At 46.3% G+C, this 16,881-nt stretch overlaps 4 protein-coding genes across 5 annotated transcripts; 3 read left to right on the top strand and 1 right to left on the bottom strand.

Annotated features, from left to right (window-relative positions):
• Positions 1-58: 58 nt before the first annotated feature.
• Positions 59-3,961, bottom strand: LOC6542049 (ornithine decarboxylase 1). Its single transcript, XM_001970496.3, has 6 exons — positions 3,635-3,961; positions 1,122-1,279; positions 769-1,066; positions 463-711; positions 306-374; positions 59-246 (listed from the first exon to the last, which is right to left on the bottom strand). The coding sequence occupies exons 1-6, from the start codon at positions 3,908-3,910 to the stop codon at positions 106-108; spliced, it is 1,191 nt and encodes a 396-aa protein (XP_001970532.1). The 5' UTR covers positions 3,911-3,961; the 3' UTR covers positions 59-105.
• Positions 3,962-6,452: 2,491 nt separating this feature from the next.
• LOC6542378 lies at positions 6,453-8,001 on the top strand. Its single transcript, XM_001970497.3, has 2 exons — positions 6,453-6,730; positions 6,903-8,001. Exons 1-2 carry the CDS (start codon positions 6,689-6,691, stop codon positions 7,764-7,766), a joined length of 906 nt encoding a protein of 301 aa, XP_001970533.1. The 5' UTR covers positions 6,453-6,688; the 3' UTR covers positions 7,767-8,001.
• A 2,325-nt stretch (positions 8,002-10,326) lies between these two features.
• On the top strand, positions 10,327-13,095 carry LOC6542436 (hairy/enhancer-of-split related with YRPW motif protein). Its single transcript, XM_001970498.3, has 3 exons — positions 10,327-10,834; positions 11,141-11,355; positions 12,066-13,095. The coding sequence occupies exons 1-3, from the start codon at positions 10,575-10,577 to the stop codon at positions 12,875-12,877; spliced, it is 1,287 nt and encodes a 428-aa protein (XP_001970534.1). The 5' UTR covers positions 10,327-10,574; the 3' UTR covers positions 12,878-13,095.
• A 378-nt stretch (positions 13,096-13,473) lies between these two features.
• On the top strand, positions 13,474-14,668 carry LOC6542156 (mitochondrial dicarboxylate carrier). Of its 2 annotated transcripts, none has more exons than XM_001970499.3 (2): positions 13,474-13,943; positions 14,128-14,668. In XM_001970499.3, exons 1-2 carry the CDS (start codon positions 13,531-13,533, stop codon positions 14,579-14,581), a joined length of 867 nt encoding a protein of 288 aa, XP_001970535.1. In that variant the 5' UTR covers positions 13,474-13,530; the 3' UTR covers positions 14,582-14,668. The 2 variants fall into 2 exon arrangements, with proteins under 2 accessions (XP_001970535.1, XP_026834757.1); XM_026978956.1 differs by having other exon boundaries at positions 13,474-13,939.
• The last annotated feature ends 2,213 nt before the right edge of the window (positions 14,669-16,881 follow it).

Consider the following 16,881-nt stretch of genomic DNA (forward strand, 5'->3'; position numbering starts at 1 on the left):
TCTTATAAACCCAAGTCTACTACGTTTGGAAGTTTTGAAGTTTGGAGCAAGTATCCAATTAAGTCCACAAAATGTTGCTTTTATTGGTTTGAGTAGGTGTTTTAGTCATATCGCTCGGAAATACAGGGTCTTAGGCAATTCGAATCCATTAAATGGACTGGCAATGGGCATTGTATAGGCTCCCATATTGCGGAATCCCAAAAGGTCGCCTCGGTTTAGGTTGGGCAAGTGCAGGTCCTCCGAAATCTGACGACAAACGCACACAATACTAGATTTCTCCAAGCTTAAGACAACATTCGACTCACCTTATCCAGGGCATCACAACTTGGCCCCCAAATCAAGGACTTTAACTGGGGCAAAGAATCCGCATTGTCCTGTGGGATAGAAAGTGGTTTGCATATTAAAAACATTCGGAGTTGTTGAACTATTTCATTTGTTCAATAAAAAATATACATAAATTACCAGATAATGCTCTGCTGTCACCACTTGATGGTCGTACAGAATGCAGTTGAAGGAGCCATAGACGCCATCATTCAGGTAGTACATCACGGTGTCCAGCTTGCCAGCTTCATTCCTGATCTCCCGCTTGGCGTGGATCTTGCAAACCAAGGTGCAGGCTGCCGCCACGAAGAAGCGTCCTGGTTCGGCGATTATTCGAACGCGTTCGTTGGGAAAATGACGCTGCACCGAGGTATTCACACTCTCCGCTATCTGTAAACAGTTCGCTGTAAGAAATTTCATCAAAATCCGCGGCCAACTGCAAACTACCTTCTCAAACTTTCCGTCATCGCTGCCGGGAAAGCCACCGCCGATGTCCAGAAAGTCCATGTCATAGCCTAGTAGGGCGCCGAACTTGAAGAGGTTCTTGGCCTTCTTGATGGCCCGATCGTAGGCCTCCAGCTCGCTGCACCCGGAGCCCACGTGGAAACTGGTGCCGGTCACCTTCAGGTCCAACGATTTGGCCAGCAGCATCAGGGCCGCGGCATCCACATCCGCATCACAACCAAATTTGTCACCCAGTGGGCACTGTGCCTCCTTGGCCTCGCTCTTGAATCTCACGATCAGGCTGGATTACAACGTAAATATATACTAAAGATCCGCCCCGAGAGTCAGGCACCTACTTGGAGTTGGGATAATGCGTGTGCAGCTTGTACACCTCGAACTCATTGTCCACCGTTCCATTGGCCACCTGGTGCTCCTTGGCGTACTCCAGATGGCTCACAGGGCGACAGGGATTGGCGAAGATGATGCGCTCTGGTGGGACATCGAAGCCCAAGACCTTAGAGTGGAATAGATTCAAAAAAATAATACAGTTCCGACAAGTACTATTAAGTACGTATGTCTGACCAAAGACACTAGAATAATAAGATGCGTAACGCCATACGATTTTTTTGCACACGATATTTTCGGGCTGGCTCTAGAGCTTGCTCCAGGCTCTCTCGAATTTTTGTTCAAGAGCCAGAGAGAGAGAGAGAGCGCTCTAGAGCCAGCAGCTTTCTTGTACACATTAGTGATGCCAATATTTTTCTGAAAAAAAAGGACAGATTGAGAAAAAAAAACGGAAAAAATAGGCAGAAAATTTCAAAAAAGGATGAAAAAACAGGACAGATTTTGATTCATACGTTGCCATTGTGCCAATGCGTTTCAAATACGTTTCGGGCATTTTATAGGCTTCATTTAAGACAATTTTTTCTACTCACTTTAAAGACCTCACTATTTCACTCACTAATATAATTATGACAAAATAATAGTTTATTATTTAATTACTTACAGCTCGAGATTAATTTAGTAGCACTTTGTATACGAATAAACATAAAAATATATATCCCTTTCAGTGCAGGGTAATCAATATCTTTACAATAATTTTATATTGTATTTTAAATATTTTTTATGAATAAATATTTTAAAATAAATATTATAACATTTCAAACACTTGTATGAATAACATTTGCCAGGTTATTTGTTCAAGAGGGATGCCAATTTGATCTTGCAAGTAATCACACTTAAGAACACATACACTACACTCGCTGCTCGACCGGTAAGAGAGATTACTTGAACTATTTTGCGACTCTAAATTAGAAGACATACCTTACAGTCTTCACTAGAACTAGTTGGGAATTATAGGGCTACCAGAAAATATGTTTCCTAAACAAATATTAAAAGCGGCAATGACTGTGTTCCGACAGTAAGGTAAACATTCTTCAGGCTTTAATTAAGACAATTTTTACTAATTTGTGCAAGTAACACATACATGCATACATACATACATACATATATACATACATACATACATACATACATACATACATACATACATACATACATACATACATACATACATACATACATACATACATACATACATACATACATACATACATACATACATACATACATACATACACACACATATAAATACGTACGTACATATATACATACATACACTACACATACACTACACTCACTGCTCGACCTGTAAGAGAGATTACTTGAAATATTTTGTGACTCTAAATTAGAAGACATGCCTTACTGTTTTCACTAGAACTAGTTGGGAATTATAGGGCTACAAGAAAATATGTTTCCTAAACAAAAATCTATATTATTTGTACTCTGGCAATCGAGTAGAAAGTACTCGTTAGTAAAAAGTAAAAACTCGAATTTTTGATTGCCCTAATATGATAATTATTTAATGCAAACTTACATATGTAAATGACCAATTTTCTGTATTTGAAATGCAAATATTATTTTGTTGAATGTTTTTGTTATATTCTAATTTGATATTTTTAATTATGGTTTCACTCAAATAATGACTGTTATGTGCATAAAATTGATACATATTTTAAACAAAATTATAAAAGTTTTACTTTTTAAGCATTGCAAGCAAAACTCAGCATTCTATCTCAAATATGAAAAAATTAGTGAGATAGAAAAAAATAGAGTACAAAAATTTAATAAAATTAATTAAAAAAGGAGCAAATTATATCGAAAAGCAATAGTTAGAAAACTAGCTTAGTTGGGGAACATGGAAATATTTTATGTTTAACATTTATTATTTCAAGTCGACTCGAAGTATAAAGTAAAGTATATTAAAACAACTTCTTAAAAAAAAAAATAGTCACGGCATCAATTTTAAAATAATATTTAGCTCATATTACAACGAAATTGACCAAAACATTAATCAAATTCGTTTCTTAGATCAAAATTGATTTCGGACCGAAAATCGTCTTCTAGCACAACTTTTTTGTTTATTGTTTTCACTCACACAAGCAAGTGAATTCTATTTTTAGATTTTTATGCTCTCAATTTTATGCGAGCGGGGAGAGAGCAATTACTGCCGCCGCAAAAAAAGTGGCTGCATAGTGCAAAATGCAAAATACATGGCCGTTACGCACCTTATTATTCTAGTGTCTTTGGTCTGACTCTGCAATAACACGTGCTAATCGCCTAAAAAGTGATTGATAAGACCCCGTCGTTAACTACAAATACGTTGAGTTACTTCATAAATCATTTGTGGAAAAATGTATTAGAGTGGCACCAAGAACATGATTCCTTAGATCATTTGATGTTTCTGTGGTACTTGCAACCTGAACCTGAAGTACTTGCATGTGCAGCACAAGAGTGTCGTTCCACCCACCAGCTTGACTTCGTTTTTGGAGGCGCAGTCGAATCCGGCGCCCAGCTCGGCCAGCAGCCTGACCACCACGGGATCATCATTGCACTTGACGGCGTAGAAGGGCTTGATCCTGGGCAGGAGCCGCTGCCAGAGGCGCAGCTTGCGCTCCACGCTGGACAGGTCGCAGATGTTGAGGGCCTGGTCCAGGCGCTGCAGGTCGCACTCCTCGATCACCCGGCGGATGTTGAGCTCGCGTTCGTAGAACTGGATCTGCGTTTCTGGAGAACCGCCCGCCATCTCGAGAAGATCGCAACTGAATGGGGCGCTCACGCCCCAGCTAATCCCACTCTACGAGTATAGGGGTTATCAGTCAACGACTTGGGCTCGAATCGCAGCAGACTTTCGAAACATTTAGGAACACGCTCCGAAAACGTTCCTCTCGGCGGAAAACAATGAGGCTCTAATTAGCGGCAAAGGTCAAGCGATTGGCCGCACCCCTCCCCGCTCGTTTCTCCGCTCCAGATTTGCGATATTTGCCAGAACGCGTTATTTACAACCAACAATATTTGGCATCGTAAATAATTTTAATGCCCTGCCCGGCTGCACGGGCATGCAAAAGTAATAAAATGTAAATTTTGAATGGCAACTGGCCGAGTGGCCATCGAGTCGCGCATAATCGACACTTGCCCCGCGGACACGGGGCACTTGGGTTCGCGATCTGAGTTGGAAATCGGAAATCGGAACTCGGAATGGCATCAAACCCCTACACACCCCTACGAGATTCCACGGCAATGACAATGGCAATAATAATAGTAATAATAGAAGCGTGCGCGGCGGCGAAAGGAGGGTTGTTGTGGTCTGTGTCCCGGCCACTGGAGCAACCCTCGACTGGGTCCGAACTGGCAATTAAAAATTAAAATCAAACTTTCGTAATCGATATTGGCAATTGCCTGCCGGCTCGCTGGAGTGTCCTATCAATCACCCTTTAATTGGCCAAGCCCATCAATATTTTTTCGCACACCCTTTGGCCGTCGGCGAAGATGTTGCCACCGAAAGGAGTTGGAATCCCCAGAATGATAGCTGTCAAAAGCGCGGACAAAAGTTCTGAGTATTGAGCGATGGCCGCGAAACATACTACATATGTATCTTGTCATGCTCAGAAATCGAGGCGCAGCGCCTCGATTCACCCGAATCATTGCGATTTGATTGCAATTTGCTGCGAGTGTCATCATTCACTCGAATTCCGCTCTCCAGCTCCGGTGCGGTTTCAAAACTAACCCGAATCCGCACTTTGAGTGATGTGACAAATCGAGGACAGGCCGCAAAGTGCTCAAAAAATCGGAATCGGTTAGGAATCGGAATGCCAGACAGGCACAGGCACTCGTACCGTGCTGAATTGTAAAACTGGTTTCGCCTTTTTACAACTAAATGCGTTTAAATCATTCGCCCAAATTGCTGGAAATTTACATGCGAATGTCATTAGTCCAGTCGCCAGTCCCATCGCTTCCCATGGCAATTGATTTGATTTAAATCCATTGCAACTACGCTCTTCGATGGAAAAGAAACTCTTTACTTTTGGAAAACCATTGCAGTTGGAAAACCAACCTGGCAACTTTCAGCAAATGCAATGAAAGTATTGGGGTCACCACACTGATCTTTGTCTGGGCAACAAGTTGATTACACGAATTGCTGTGAGTCTGTTGATAAGCCGAGCGAACTTTGGAAAATTCCCTTTCTCGAGTTCCTAGACGTAGCTAGACATTTAATAATAGCTTAACTAATACACTTCTTTGGGCGATAAGCCCAATTCTGCTAAATTCTATATTTATTCTTGTTTCTAAAAGCTAGCATTAATCTGTGTTAGTTTCAAAAATCAATACCAGCGAACAATTATAAGTTATAAACATTTTGCCGCTGAGAAGTAAAACATACGAGTTTTTCACATGACTTGATCGCACTAAAAAGTAGGAAGCTGTTGTCTTGGATCCCAAAGTTCGCTGTTTTATTCAATCGTTGTCAGTGAGCAAGCAACGTGATATTTTGATGTTTTTCTCCACCAAATACTGTGTGTTCTCAGGTAAAAATCGCCTCCCCCTCAGCATTCATGGCATGGATACACTATTTATAACGCATTTCGCGTGGAACATAAATTCCCATAGTTACATAAATACCTGCCGCAAGTTTAGCGGCGACCCTCTCCGTAAATAGTTTCATAACAAACCTGCCACGAAAGGCAGCGCCAAGTTGGCGCCCACATCGGCACACGAACCATAATAATCAGGGAGCCGGACTCACCTTTGGTTCTTCGGAGCACCCCAGGCACTTGACCGGCTGGCTAACCGAGGGCCGTCGGTTCAGGGGCTCAGGGCTCTGGGCTCTGGGCTCTGGAGGGGAGTGGGCTCTGAGCCGGGCCATTACCGCATTAGCGACGACCCACTCGAGATTCCCAATCTGTGCGCCAGGATCATACTGCGCCTGTGCCGGCAGAGGCTCTCAGCTGGCGCTAGCAGTGCTACCCAGGACACTGGGCAAAAGCGCGAAGTAGTATTTCACAATATTTCAGAATATTTCAGAAATGTTTCCATACCAGCATTACGGGGATTTGTGAGAGCAGGAGCAGGCATGATTTAAAACCAAGATCAATTATATACAATTTTTTAATTCTTTATCCAAAACATTGCATACAAATATCGTTGAAAACACCACTTAATTACATAATTTAAGCGAAAAGAGGTGATCAAGGATATCCCAAAATTATCGCGACACTAAATCACTATTTCCAAGTATTTTCCGCTATCCATGAAACACTTAATTTTTCAGCGTGTTGCGAGCCGCTGCCGCGAGGATGAGTCACTTGGCAGGAGCGCGGCATGGGAGGTCCTTGCTCCACCTGCAAGGGTTCGCCGCGGCGCTTCCTCGTTCAGTTTTGTTTGGATAGCCCAACGGGCTGCAGTGGCGATGAGGCAAATGCCGCGTCTGACGGACGCAACTCCGATGGAAGGGCAACAATAGCCACTGTAATTGCGGCGTTCAATTGGGAGAATAAAGCGGCAGCGACACAAAGACATCGCCAACATGTCGCATTTGCTGAGGCGCACCAAGAAGTCCTGTCTGAAGGTTAGTCCCCGCGTGGCGCCCGAGTGGGTGGCCATCTATAGGAAATCGATGGCGACCAGCGCCGCATGAAAATAATCGGTGAAGCTCGCATGACCGTGCTTTTGGCACGTTAATCATACGCCGCGTTGCCCGCTAGCGCTATGTTTATCCGTATCGATTTGTGTGCTTGCAGTTCCTGCGCAAGATATCGACTTCAAAGCAACTCTTTGTCCAGCGGCTGGACGAGGAGGACGGTGACGACGAAGAGATGGAGGTGGAGTTGGAGGTGGATGAGCTGAACCTGCAGCGGGATCTGGAGCTGGATGTGAACAGCAATTGCCCGGTGACGGAGGCCATCTACGAAGAGCTGCAGCTGAGTGAGTGCAATCAGGCCTTGGACTTGGCCAAGGAGGTGGCGGAACTGCAGCCGGCAGCCAAGCATGATCTGCGCACCAAATACTTGATGAGCTGCGGCAACTACGAGGTGTTGGCCACGCCGCCAACGACCATTGAGTTTGAGCGGGTGAAGTACAAGGCGAATGTCCGCTACCTGCGGCACACGCCCTCCAATTCCAGCCTGGATCTGCAGCTGGAGGAGCAGCAGGGGGAGCACACAGAGCAGCAGCAGGCCACTCCGCGGGAGCAGCAAGTGCAGCAGCAGGCTACTCCGAGGAAACAACAAGCGCAGCAGAGGATTCCCACGCCCAGCCGCTACCATCCCTGCAGCATCAGCCTGGGCTCCAAACTGGAGGGCAACTACCACAGTGTGGTGATAATGGAGCCGCCGCACGACGACTTTCCCATTGTTAAGTGGGACATCAACGGGAACTCCCTGGACGACGACGCCTGCGATCGCTGGGATGACTTCGACGCCAGGTGGCGGCAGGCGGCGGCGGCCACCAGATCCCTCTCCCAGTCCCAGAAGTCCAGCCACCAGTCCAGCTCCTGCACCCTGGAGACCTGGGTGGACGACACGGAGCCCCTCAGCCTGGAGCTGCACCGACACGACACTGCAGTAGGCGGAAACAACTGCAATATTTGCCTTAGGAGCTTCTGAGTCCGGTACGGACACTCAGCGGCTTTGTAACCTTCACTTTGCGTCCAGCGATAGAGCACGAAAACCAGTCTTGTGAGAATTACCTACATATACGTGTATACATGTATTCGAGTATTTGAGTCGGCAGACCGCAATTTTCATTATAGAAAGTTGTTTTCGAGAATATCCATTAACAATAAAGTGTGTATGTGTGTGCGGCGCTCCTTTGGCTCCATACCTTGAGTAATGCACTTCAGAATGCGAACGTAACTGGGAATGCTAACGCGAACGCGAATGCGAATGCCCTTTGTCCTGTGGGAGGGAGTAAGTTCGTCGCCCACCCATCCATTGATCCATTCCGGCGCACGACCCGCACGTGCTGGACGCTCGTGAGAAGCCGTAGACCTTTGGCTTTCCCACGAGCCACGGCTGCGATTTCGTGGGTTCGTCCCGTCGTCGGTGGTGCAACTTGCCGCCTTGTCGCTATGTCAGCCCGGCACTATTCATCCATTCATCCACTTGATTCGGGGTGGGTTCCGGCGAGCCCACGGAGCGAGTTTGTCCCACGCTGGCACTGCCACTGGCATTGGCCATTAGGCATTTCCACTTTGCTGCTGGCCGCAGTCGGAACCTGAGCGACAGCATGCCGAATCAAATGAAAAGCACTTTTTATAATTTTCGATTTTGATGTACTTTTTTGAAATTGATATGGGGCGCCATTAAAATCAAGCTTACGCCGCGACAATCGAAGTTAATCGAGAAAATGGCAAAAATGCTACACTAAATCACGTTGTGGGGGAGAAAGAATAATGATCTTCCCCGTCATAAGCTAAATTGTAACCTTTGACAGGAAAGAACTCATACGCCTTGGCAATAATGAGATACTTTGAGGTCCTGCGTTTGTGCTGAACAATTTTACACCGATATCCGCAGATTATTCATTTTTTAAAGGAATACTTCAAACATTTCCTCTGCTTGAATTATTCCTATGTATCCCTGATATCTGCAAGTGGGGGAAAGTTCTATTATACCACACCAACCAGGTATATATTCGTATTAGCCAGCTCTGCCGTAGATAGTTTTCTATTTGTATTTTAATCATTTTTAATCAAATGCTAGATTTAAAAGGTGTCCGTCCGGCAGATACTTAAGTAGTAATAGGCTTGACAATTCGAGTTGAAATTATTTTTTATATAATCATTTATAGGTAACATTGGAATACATAATAATATCAAGCAACTGGGCTCGAAGGTTGCAGAATGATTTTTTAGGTAGCGATTTTAGGTACCCTATCATAATGAAGAGAGTAATATTAAAGTTTTTAGATTTTCCAAAGCCCAGGTTTATGTTAAAGGAGAACCATTTTTGATACCTATGATACCTTTGATACCTTGATATTTATGAATAAATAAGAGGAAACGCTATAGTCCATTTTATGGACTATTATATACCCTTTACTCAGCTAGCAGGAGTATAGGAGGCATAAGTTTCAACATTTGGTTGGTGCAGCATTTAAAATTGTCAAAACAAATAGTAATATCAAAAATGTATCATGTTTTCTGCATATCGATAGAAATTGGTAAAAAAATGAAACAAAATCTGACAAATTGTGGGCGTTAGAGTGGGCATGGACGATCCAGCGCTGCGCTACATCTCTTCAAGATACCAAGACCTATGCGTTCATACGGACGGACAGACGGGCAAGGCCAGATCGACTGGATAGAGTAAAAAAAATAAATTTAATTAGTTAAACCTCTTCAGCATACACAATTTAGAATGGATCATTCATGCGCATCTGAAATTTAAGAGTTACAGAATTGGGTCTGCCCTCACGTCTGCTGTGACCGTGGCAGTTAACTTTACTCATATTCCTATTGTGATTTTCCACAACGATGCTTAAGATATTACATTAAAGCTCTCCAAAACATAAAAGGGTATTATTTGCGCTTAGCATAGCTGTAGGTAAACAAATCGATATTGCCTCGGGCAATTTCTAAATCAACTTCGGTCACCTGCCGCCGCAGTCGCGGTTATCTCGGCTCCTGCTCCTGCGGATGTTCCCATTCCCATTCCGGGTTCCGGATTTTTGATGCCGCAACCTTGAGCCGGCACTGACCTAGAATTGTGTGGGCCACCCACCAGCACACGTCCCACTGCTCAGATAGAGGTCAACGGCGGCTGTTGCACTTGTTGGGGCCACGCGATGCCACACGACCGGCGCGTGCTCCAGTTTGAGTTCCATGGTCGGGTGCAGCCGCTCCAGCGGCGAACAAGTGGACGGCGGACGTCGCCAGTTTGTCGCCCACGGCGCCGATTAGAGGCCGTGCTGCAGATGCTTTCGATGCTTTAGATGCTGCTGAAAGGCTATATCAGATGCTCGGACGACACAATCGGACGAATCGATGACAGAGGCTTGCTCATTTGCCGGCTCGCCGCTCCTTGTCGCACACTCCCTTGCTCACTTGGCGGCGATCGCCGCGCGGCGAATATGTTTATTCCCTGTTTCCTACCCCAATCTCGGCCAGCACGCGCTACTCGTTGCCAGGGGGTGGTTGCTGCTGCATCTTATTGGACGGCTGCCGCAGGCGGTAAAAAGGGGTTGAGCGGCGGCAGAGGAGGGCAGGTCGTCCGCTCGACGTGTGCTGCAGAATCAGTCGAACGCCGTTCGCGCACACGATAAGTCACGTGCTCAAACTAGCTCCGCCAACCCGGTCGCCAACTGCATCTGCAACTTGCAACGAGCAACTCGCAACACGAACAACAGCAACACCCACACAGTAGTGTCAAGTGCGCAGGAGCAGCAAGTAAACACTGGTCACCACACCCACAATGGATCACAACATGCACGTGAACGCGCCGTCTCTGCACCACTGGGGCTACGCCGCCGGACCCGGAGTGGTCATGCCCGGCGCCACCGCCACAACCCCCCACAGCCACTGGGTGCCGCCGCCACAGAGCCACCACAGCGGTCACAGCAACCACAGCCACGGGCACAGCCAGAGCCACAGCCACGGAATCGGCAGCCTGAAGCGGACGCTCTCCGAGAGCGACTGCGACGATCTCTACTCCGAGGAGTCCTCCAAGGAACAGTGCGTATTTGTGACTTCTACCAAAAGTGTTTCCAGTTTAGTGCACGAAGAGTTTAAGCCTAAGGCGTTCCTAGTTAGGAGTTTTCCTGTTAAGGAACACTTTAAAAAAACTTTACTTAGTGCATCGAAATAATGGATAACTCCACCTAACCCAAGGAAAGATAGTTAGATAGATATGATTGCCATAGCTATACAGTTAGGAGCTGTCGTTATAAGAATCTGGAAAAGTTCAAAGGAAGATAATATTATAATCCATCCTCATTTTCAATCCATATCTAACGGAAACCCTTTTCTGTGTGCTTCTAGAATCTCGCCCAGTGAGCCGGGCAGCTGCCAACTGATGAGCCGCAAGAAGAGACGCGGAGTGATCGAGAAGAAGCGGCGGGATCGGATCAACTCCTCACTCACCGAACTCAAGCGCCTGGTGCCCTCCGCCTACGAGAAGCAGGGATCCGCCAAGTTGGAGAAGGCCGAAATCCTTCAGCTGACCGTGGAGCATCTCAAGAGCTTGCAGTCCAAAAGTAAGTGTACTAAGCCAACTTGTAGTGAGCGACTTGGCTCTTGGGAGTCAGCTAGAACTGAAGTCATCAATCACAATAGGAGCAGGAGGGTTTCCTTGGTCAGCCAACAAAGTTGGTTAATTAGCGTTCCTTGACGGCATCCAGTTTGAAAATACTAAGAAGGAGATTGCACCAAAGGTTAAAATTACATTAGGCCTGATTAGAGCACTAGCAAATTAACAATGCATTACTGTCCCACTGACATTGCAATCCCACTAAAAAACCTTCCTAAACTAGAAAACTAAAATCCCTAAACGAAGCCCGCTGTGGGAAACAATTGAGTCACGAAATTAAATACAATATGCGGCAAATTATCACAAATCTGGGTAAACAATCCTGACCTGTTGTCCCGATCAGGGTCGAATGGTGGGAAAATTATGATTGGCATAAGCAAAGCAGGACAATCTACCACCACCCCACCACCCCAGCGCTCAAGTGAATCTCGAATCTCGGGGCTTCCCACGCTCAGCAGTGGTACCACCACGATAGCAAGTTTTGAAGCCAGGAGCAGGCGTTCACCCCCTGATAGCCACCTCACAACGAGCCATCCCGCCGAAGGACATGGGGGTTGTTCTTTATGCTCGTCGCGTGGGAACAGCTATTTTAATTGTTTGCCTGAACTGGGATTAGACAGCTTATTGACTTTCTCCACCTCCTCGTATCTGTTGCAGGTCTCGACTCGCTGAGCTACGATCCCCAGCGAGTGGCCATGGACTACCACATCATCGGGTTCCGCGAGTGCGCCGCGGAGGTGGCCCGTTATCTGGTCACCATCGAGGGCATGGACATCCAGGATCCTCTGCGCCTGCGCCTTATGTCTCACCTCCAGTACTTTGTGCAGCAGCGCGAACTCTCGGCAAAGAGCTGCGCCAGTCCCGGCGGCTGGACCCCGGCTGCTCCCAGTTCCTCCGGCTACCAACCGAACTGTGCAGCTGCTCCCTACCAGAGCTATGCGGCACCAGCGAACCCGGGTGCCTATGTATCCAGCTACCCCACCTTAAGTGCCTCGCCTTCGCAGCAGGCTCAGCAACTCGGAGGACGCACCAGTGTCTCGCGCACTAGTGGCACTGCCGTGAATGAATCGCTGCCCAGCCATGATCTCCACTCTGAGAGCAGCAGCCAGCAACAGCAGCAGCAGCAACAGCAACAGCAGCAGCAACAGCAGCAGCAACAGCAACACCAGCAGCAACATCAGCAGCAACAGCAACGGACGCAGACAACACCGCAGCCGGCGCAGCAGCAACACTACACCCACGACCACAGCGCAGTGCATCCCGAGCAGCAGGTGCCCACCTACATAGAACTCACCAACAGCAATCGCCCAGCGGCCCTAGGCTCCGAGAGCCTCAGCTACAGTGCCGCTCCTCAATACCCGGTCAGCGGACTACCAGGCCAGGACTACAACAACGCCAGCGTCCTGCAGTATGCCACTCCCAACGGAGCCAAGCCCTATCGTCCTTGGGGCGCCGAGATGGCCTATTGACCGGGAAAGTTAGCCCAAGAAGCGATATTTCAACCTCTAGTCAGAGCAGACCAAGTGTGATAGTCTTAAGTTTCGCATCCTACACAGAAAAAAAACGGAGAATGAACGCAGTGAGATTAGCTAGTGGCGTTCGCCTATAAACTTAAGTTATTCAATTTGATACCTATAATTCTGAACCTTTTGTGAATCTATTGTAAATAAACGAATGAGTTTATAAGGAAAATTTTGAAACTAGCTCGATAATTGATATTTTTACCAGGGAAAGGTATCAGCATCGTTCACGTACGGTGGACAAAATAGCTCTGTATTTTGTAATGAAATGATAACCTATTCAAAAACACCTGTGGTATACGGTTATAACAAATTAAAAACTATTGGAACCAAACAAAAAAGATATAGCAATGCGAAACCTTTGATTAGTGTTTTGTTCCGACGATCAGAGAAAATATTAATTTTAGCGCACATTCTTAAGGAGCGCAATGTCACTACGCGGATTAACCACTCACTGTCCTGGTAGCTGCATTATCCGTAGGTAAATGTGAACAATTCGAAGGTAAGAAAAGATTACCGAATCCTTATTAGTTTAACACGTCAGTCAGTGGGTATGTTTTCTAGAAAAAAAAATTTTATAAAGAATTAATTGATTTCGATCTATGGGAGAAGACAGTTCGAGGCGCCTCCCGCGTTGGTGGTTTGGAGGGGTTTGCGCGGCAATCGCTGTGACCGCCACAAATCCGCTGGATCTCATCAAGGTGCAATTGCAGACCCAAACGCAAACGGACAAGAAGTCCGTGGGGGAGATCATTAGGACCATATACCAGCGGAGCGGCTTGTTGGGCTTTTATAATGGCATTTCAGCATCCTGGTTTCGGCAGCTGACCTACACCACCACCCGGTTCGCCTTGTACGAGGCCGGAAAGGAATACGTCGACACCAAAAACGTAAGCGCCAAGATGGCACTGGCCACCTTTGCGGGGCTCGTCGGTGGGGTTGTGGGCGTGCCCGGGGACGTGGTCACAGTGCGACTCCAGAACGACATCAAATTGCCGGAGGACAAGCGACGTAAGTGAGTACTACTACCTACTACTGGTCTCCTTTACTAGAGATCTCATAAGCTTTGTCCGTCTTCTTGTCCACGTGCTTGTTTGGTTTGCTATTGGTTTGTTTTGAAAATTTAAAATTGCGAATCATTATGATTACAAATTCCTCCCTCTTACATATAGACCATATAATTAAGCCGAATTCCGCAGCTACAAGCACGTTTTTGACGGCCTTTTTCGCATCTACAAAGAGGAAGGCGTGTCCAGTCTCTTTCGCGGCACATTCCCAGCCGTTTCCAGGGCAATCCTGCTGACCATCGGAACGAATGCGGCTTACGACCAGGTGAAAGGCATGCTCAAGTCCGCAACCGGAGCAGCCGAAGGAGTACCACTGCACTTTGCCACCTCCTCGATAGCTGGATGCATTGCCGTGGTGATAACGCAACCGCTCGATGTCATCAAGACCACCTTTATGAACGCTAAGCCGGGGGAGTTCTCCGGGATCGGAGGTGCCTCTCTCAGTATAGCCAGGCAGGGTCCCTTGGCATTCTACAAGGGATTTATTCCGGCCCTGATACGTGTTAGTCCCAATACGGTCATCACCTTCGTTTTGTACGAACAGGCACGAATGCGATTTGGATATTTGCCACCTGACAAGAAGTGATGGCCCCAAAATCGTATCCATTTGGAATATCTACTTAAATTATATTTTATACTCATGATTAAGGAATAAATAATCTTTCGTACAGGACCATTGAGTTGGCAATAATCCGGACCTAATCTGCTGCCACTGTGCTCATTAGCACCGCTGGACCGTTGGACCGCTGGACCACTGGATCGCGGACCGCTGACCGCTGACCACTGACCACTAACCGCTGGTCAGCGAGCTCTGGGGGTCAACGAATGCCGCTCACGGTTTATGAAATTTGCATACCCACTAACCACGTGAGCACCCAATCCGCGGCGGTTAGCTAAGCCGGCTGCACACTCGCTGCTCGTAATTAGGGAGCGGGGTTAGCAAGGTGCAGGGGTCGCAACCCCGAACACCAAGTTCTAAGCCGCAACCGCACGAGAAACGGGAAATTATCGAGAAAAACTGGAAACCTGGCGAGCCCAGGATCTTGTCCCTGCTCCAGAAACATAATCCTCCAAAGGGAAACTATGTCACAAAGGTAGCAGGGTTACAAAATTTTAATATTCGCTGGCATATTAGTTTAGTTTAGGGTGCTTTTCTAGGCCCATGAGTTTCTAGGGACTGGGTACCTAAACTGCTCAACATGTTGTCTAAAGCGGGTTTTTAATGGCAATATTCCGTTGCGGTTCAATGGATGTTTCAATGATTACAAAATTAGAAGGAGAAACTGATAAAAACAAGGCAAGCTAAATGGCAAACTCACAAGCAAAGCGTTATAATAATGCAAGTTCTGAGATTAGAATGAGAAACTGATAAAAGCTATGCAATCCTATGGATTGTTAGGGGAGCTAGTCTAGAAACCTTTACCTAAAAATGGCACACATAATTACAGAACAATATAATAAGTGCATTTCCTCGATTCCCATGCTTAAGTCTACTATTCATAGCAGAGTCCGGACACTTGAAATAATTCTCGCATATCCCGCAGGACTAAGTTCCCGAGCGCACAATTTAATTTAATTTCACACAATTTAGCTACTTGCAATAAAACCCCCTGGCCCACAGCAAAAAATCACTTGAAACCGAAATTACTTCGAAACCGGGCAACCGAAATTGCTGTCTGTGGAATGTGGGAACATTCTGAACCACCCCTGACAAAAAAACAAGAAACAATCTTTTGCGCATTAATTTCTTTTTGCCGGTTAAACACATATAAATGATTCGGGACCTACCACGTTCTCGGCCATGTGAGAGACCCCTGAGCTTTGACTTCCCACGCGGTGAGCCAACCACCACCCACCCAACGATTACACCAACGATTACAATATGCGTATGCAGTACGCACCCCATAGGGGTGGTTCGACCCAGAGATCGGCGTCAACACCATCGCCTTCAACATAATACACACGTCAAAACTTCCAATTAGAGACAATCATTCGGATCTGGGACAGGGGAAAGAACTTGTGATATTGATGCGGGGTGGTTTCATCGCTCGGCGCTACGGTGACTACAAAAAGCATCGGGCTGGTCGGACGGGATTTCATTCCTTGGATTACCAGCAGAGCGACAGGATCGGGAGGACGCAGCCCGTGGAGGGGTGGTTGCATATCATTATTATCATTATAGTTGTGTGGTGTCATCGAGAGTGCGATGATTCTGTTTTTATTGCGGTTCGAGTCAATTAAGTGGAATATTTCGCGACATTTCTGAATGGTTTTCCGTGTTAAACATAATAAAAACCCTGTTTCGGGCACTTGTTGGCGTCATATTTAATTTATGCACATGTGGACGGAATGTAAATGGAAATGCACTTGAAAGGGATTTATGATCCATTTATTTCGCTCCCGTGTGAGGAGTTAATCGAACATACATAACCCATAAATAAAGCTCAATAAATTCGATTTGACTGCAACCACTGAACCCGAAAATGTGTTTTCCTCCTCACTTCTAGTCCCAACCCACTCGCATCTATCTCGGATTTGGCCTGTGCTATAGGGTTTTAAAAATAGCTAGCACAGCAGATCTGCCGCTCTCACTCACACACGCATGGTACCATAAGGAGAGTGTTTCCAATTATTATTATTATTTAGTGCTCGCTCTCTCTCGTCGTGTGAACTTTAATTCTGTTTTGATTCTTCGCCTTTCGGGAAGTTGTCCAAAAACAATAGTTGCTCTAGTTTGCCGGCAGAAGTTTAAGTAACATCTCACTTGTTTCGTTAGTGTCTAATATTTTGGAGCATTGAGATACCACGTTTTGTGATGTAACGCGAAAATGCCCTAGGAAAAGCGATCTGAAGAACACTGAACTAGGGAAATGTGGACCAGAAAGC

This window comes from Drosophila erecta, unplaced genomic scaffold (genome assembly GCF_003286155.1).
Source record: "Drosophila erecta strain 14021-0224.00,06,07 unplaced genomic scaffold, DereRS2 tig00000055-arrow-pilon, whole genome shotgun sequence".
NCBI lineage: Eukaryota > Metazoa > Arthropoda > Insecta > Diptera > Drosophilidae > Drosophila > Drosophila erecta.